This window comes from Gossypium raimondii, chromosome 5 (assembly GCF_025698545.1).
Source record: "Gossypium raimondii isolate GPD5lz chromosome 5, ASM2569854v1, whole genome shotgun sequence".
Lineage (NCBI taxonomy): Eukaryota > Viridiplantae > Streptophyta > Magnoliopsida > Malvales > Malvaceae > Gossypium > Gossypium raimondii.
The window spans coordinates 54,310,998-54,314,631 of NC_068569.1; the positions used below are offsets into that span (position 1 = coordinate 54,310,998).

The following is a 3,634-nucleotide window of genomic DNA, read 5'->3' on the forward strand; positions in this document are numbered from 1 at the left end:
CCCTTACATAATATTATTTGTAATTATCAAATTTTGATTATTTCATTACAAAATATATTATCTTTTATAAAATTTATTACATGTGATGTAATAAATTTGATTGTATAACATAAATTGTTTGTGTACACAAATTTGAAATTGACTAGTAATCCTTTGGGATTGGCTATAGATTTGAGGTTTGAATCGGCAATTAATTTAATAAAGAATTCAAAACTTATCTCAATAGACTTTAAGTGTTAATGATTAGTGGGTGTTTTATCTTAATTTTAGTATTTATAACTCATGCTATTTTTATATTGAAAATATATAAAATAGCAAAATTTTCACAACCAAAAGCTTGAAAAGAACTTTATTGAATTATTAAGGCAATAAGTAGAAAGACAATCGATTTGTACTGTCTTTAACTTAATATCCATCCCTTAAACAACAAGCTTAATATCATTTCAAAGTGTGACTGGCTCAATCAACAATGAAGTGATTACATCTTTCATCGCTTTTCTAACATATGTATAGCCATCTCCTTCCTTGTAAACCACATCCATTACCCTTGAAAGGTTTAGGCTACGATTCATAACCTCTGTTGGCATTTCTGTTGGTTTCAGAAGCTCTTGATTCGTATCTTTCCAAGCACTCTCAATATATTTGTTGAATACATCGTATGCCTCTTGTGCTGTTACGTTATATTCTTTCATGTAATAGTCGATTACTGACCAATCGTCTTCTCTCCTATGCTCGAACTGCATCCGCAATAAAATCAAAATTATTCCATCATTATATACCCTAAAATTGGTCAACATATTAAACTTTGTTTGTATAGTGATGATAAAATACCTTTATTGACAATACTTCCTCACTAGTAACCCTAAAATAAAACTAGTTTTTTTTTTTATAAACATTAAACTTCATTTGTTTCAGATCATGATAAAAAACATCGTTTGATTTCATTAAAAAGATATTTAATTATTGAGTTAAGAGTTCGATTTCTTGTGATTATATAAATATATTTTTATACCTTGTGTTCAGCAATATCATCCGTAAACCTACAAATAATTGTGGAAGCTTGAATGATCTTAGGTTCATTGGCTGCCCATTTAAAGGTCTCTGGTGTTACGATATCTCCCATACCGACGAAAGATGTAATAGCAAGCATGGCATAACCAGAAGATGACAATGCATTAATCTTAAATTCCTCGAATGATGGTTTGTAGTTTTGAAGAGTCCATTTGGCCTCCACAAAGTAGGATTGAGAAAGTCGTATCATCTGAGTCAACAAAATCCCAACAATTATCACTAATATCAAATCAAATTCTATAACAATATTTAAATGACTATATATTGTTATTCAAGTTAATTGTTTTTTCAAATCTAGAATTTAGCTAATATCTTATCTCGTTTGTACCAAATAAATGTTTGTCTATATACATACTGCATTTTTCGCATATTCGACACGATATTGTCTCCCGTGCTCAACCACTAGTTGTTTCATTTCTTCATAAACATCTAATAGTGCCTTGTAGCTCAGTTTCATATATTCTGGAAGTTGGTCTATGCATTTAATTTCCCACCTGAATCCAACTTCATCGTTATATTCGATCATTTTTCATAATATATTTGAATGTTAATCTCCAATTAAAGAAATCTAACCTATTAAACAAATTAAAAACATACCTCTCAATAGCACTTGTATAGGGAATGAGCTCATCATATGTTGCATATGAGTCATATGTATCATCTATAACAGATGTCATTATTATCACTTTTGTCATCATCTTTCTACCAAGTGAATATTGGGGCTCAAAGTACACTCCCAAGATCCAAAAATAGCATTCAACGACTCTATCTCTTGTATATGGCAACTTTCTTTGAAAGTCTAGATCCTTCCACCACCTAAAAAATGAATCTTTAAAGGTTTAATTAGTTTCACATTCGTGTTCTGGAGGAGTAAATGGTTAGATTCTTGATTCAATTGGCAATCTCAAATTTTAAAATGTATATAACTAGAATGAAATAGGTGAAAAAGATGAATAGGATCATGTCATCACTTTTAACTATTGCTATTTAATACGTTTAAGATTCAAATATTGGCATTTGCAACTCGTCTCCTATATTGAGGATGATGCCTCCTATAAATTCAACTCCATCCATCAAAAAATTAAAATAGATGAAAAAAAAAAAGAGGTGAAAAAGATTCAAAAACATACCTACAAATCTCACTTAGCTCTTTCCTATGCAAAAGTTGTAACATGTTGAAATCGATCTTAGCAAACTCCAACAAAGCCTTATTATGGGACTCAATATCTTGGTATACCGAAAGATAGTGCCTTGCCTCAACCCTTGGCAAGCCTCTTCGAATTGATTGTTTCAAAGCATGAGAAACCTGTTCGGACAAAGGATAGTCCAAAGATGCCACCGCAAGGCTTAAATGGTTGGCGGAGAAAGAAATTGCTTCATCCAATATATCTTCCCCATGAACCCTCAAATAGGAGGCCTCGTAAAGTTCCAACAATCCTCGAACATCGTTTGTCACAGATGACTTGAAATTCCCTTGCTCGTCGTTAAACTTGTTGAATGCGCCTGAGATCAAATTAACCAAAATGAAATATCGTTATCAAACATTCCATGCTATGATATACTCAAGAAACTTAAAAACAATATGTTGTTGTTCAAATAATTACTGCATGAAACATGGAATCCATGCTCTCGGAGTATTCGGAATCTAAGAGATGTAGTGTAGAGGTCGTTCTCGGCATCATTGTTGTTATGGTAGATGTTCACTAGTTCATCTTCGATCTCCTTGGTGAAATGGTAACTCACACCCAGTCTTTGAACTGAATCAATGAAGGTTAACTTTTGGGTTGAATTAGCCATTGGTGCCACAATCATCTTCCTCACTTCTTCTTTCAATTGTTGGTGGCGTTTTTCAGTTTCAGCATCAATATTCTGCTCAAAATAATGAAAATTTTCTTCGTATTGAATCACTAAATTTAATTAAACAAATAATATATTAAGATTATATATCAATATGCTCATATGTATGTATACCTTGTCGGGACAGTTGTGGAAGAAATCTCGCCAAATGCTAGGCGGAAAATCGGCTTTGGGACGCATTTCATCCTTATGGGAAGAAAGGGGTGATGAAGAAGGCATTTGAGAAACTTGTGAAGCCATTTCGATTGATCAAAAGCAAATATTCAAAAACTTAATTTGAGAAACTTGGCACAAAATCTGTGAGGATAAGAGTGCAGCTGTTACATGAATTTATAGGTTGGAACAAGGACTAAGCAACGTAACTTGTTTACTACTATACTATTCTAAGTCACTTGACCATAAACACATCGATTTAAAATTCATCTTCAATTTTTAAAATATATTAATTCAGTCCTCAAGGTATTAGTATCATATCAATCAAGTCCTTCCATACAATTACCTTAGGTATTAGATGCCAATTCAAATTTGAGTGAAGTGTGTTTATAGATCAAATTGAAAGACATATATATCTATTGCATAGATAACATTTAATTGACATTATTTTTCATGTGATAGATATACATAAGTTTACTATTTAATCCGCGTGTTTAAGTATGTTCCACATCATATCCTAATTGACCTTTAACACTTAGATTAACTACTATGC

General features: G+C 31.9%; 1 protein-coding gene across 1 annotated transcript; it reads right to left on the reverse strand.

The window, feature by feature from the left end:
• Nucleotides 1-320: 320 nt before the first annotated feature.
• Nucleotides 321-3,237, reverse strand: LOC105768276 ((+)-delta-cadinene synthase isozyme XC14). The gene is made up of 7 exons (XM_012588130.2): nucleotides 3,043-3,237; nucleotides 2,676-2,940; nucleotides 2,202-2,574; nucleotides 1,669-1,887; nucleotides 1,427-1,565; nucleotides 1,013-1,261; nucleotides 321-737 (listed from the first exon to the last, which is right to left on the reverse strand). Exons 1-7 carry the CDS (start codon nucleotides 3,166-3,168, stop codon nucleotides 444-446), a joined length of 1,665 nt encoding a protein of 554 aa, XP_012443584.1. The 5' UTR covers nucleotides 3,169-3,237; the 3' UTR covers nucleotides 321-443.
• Between the last annotated feature and the right edge of the window lie 397 nt (nucleotides 3,238-3,634).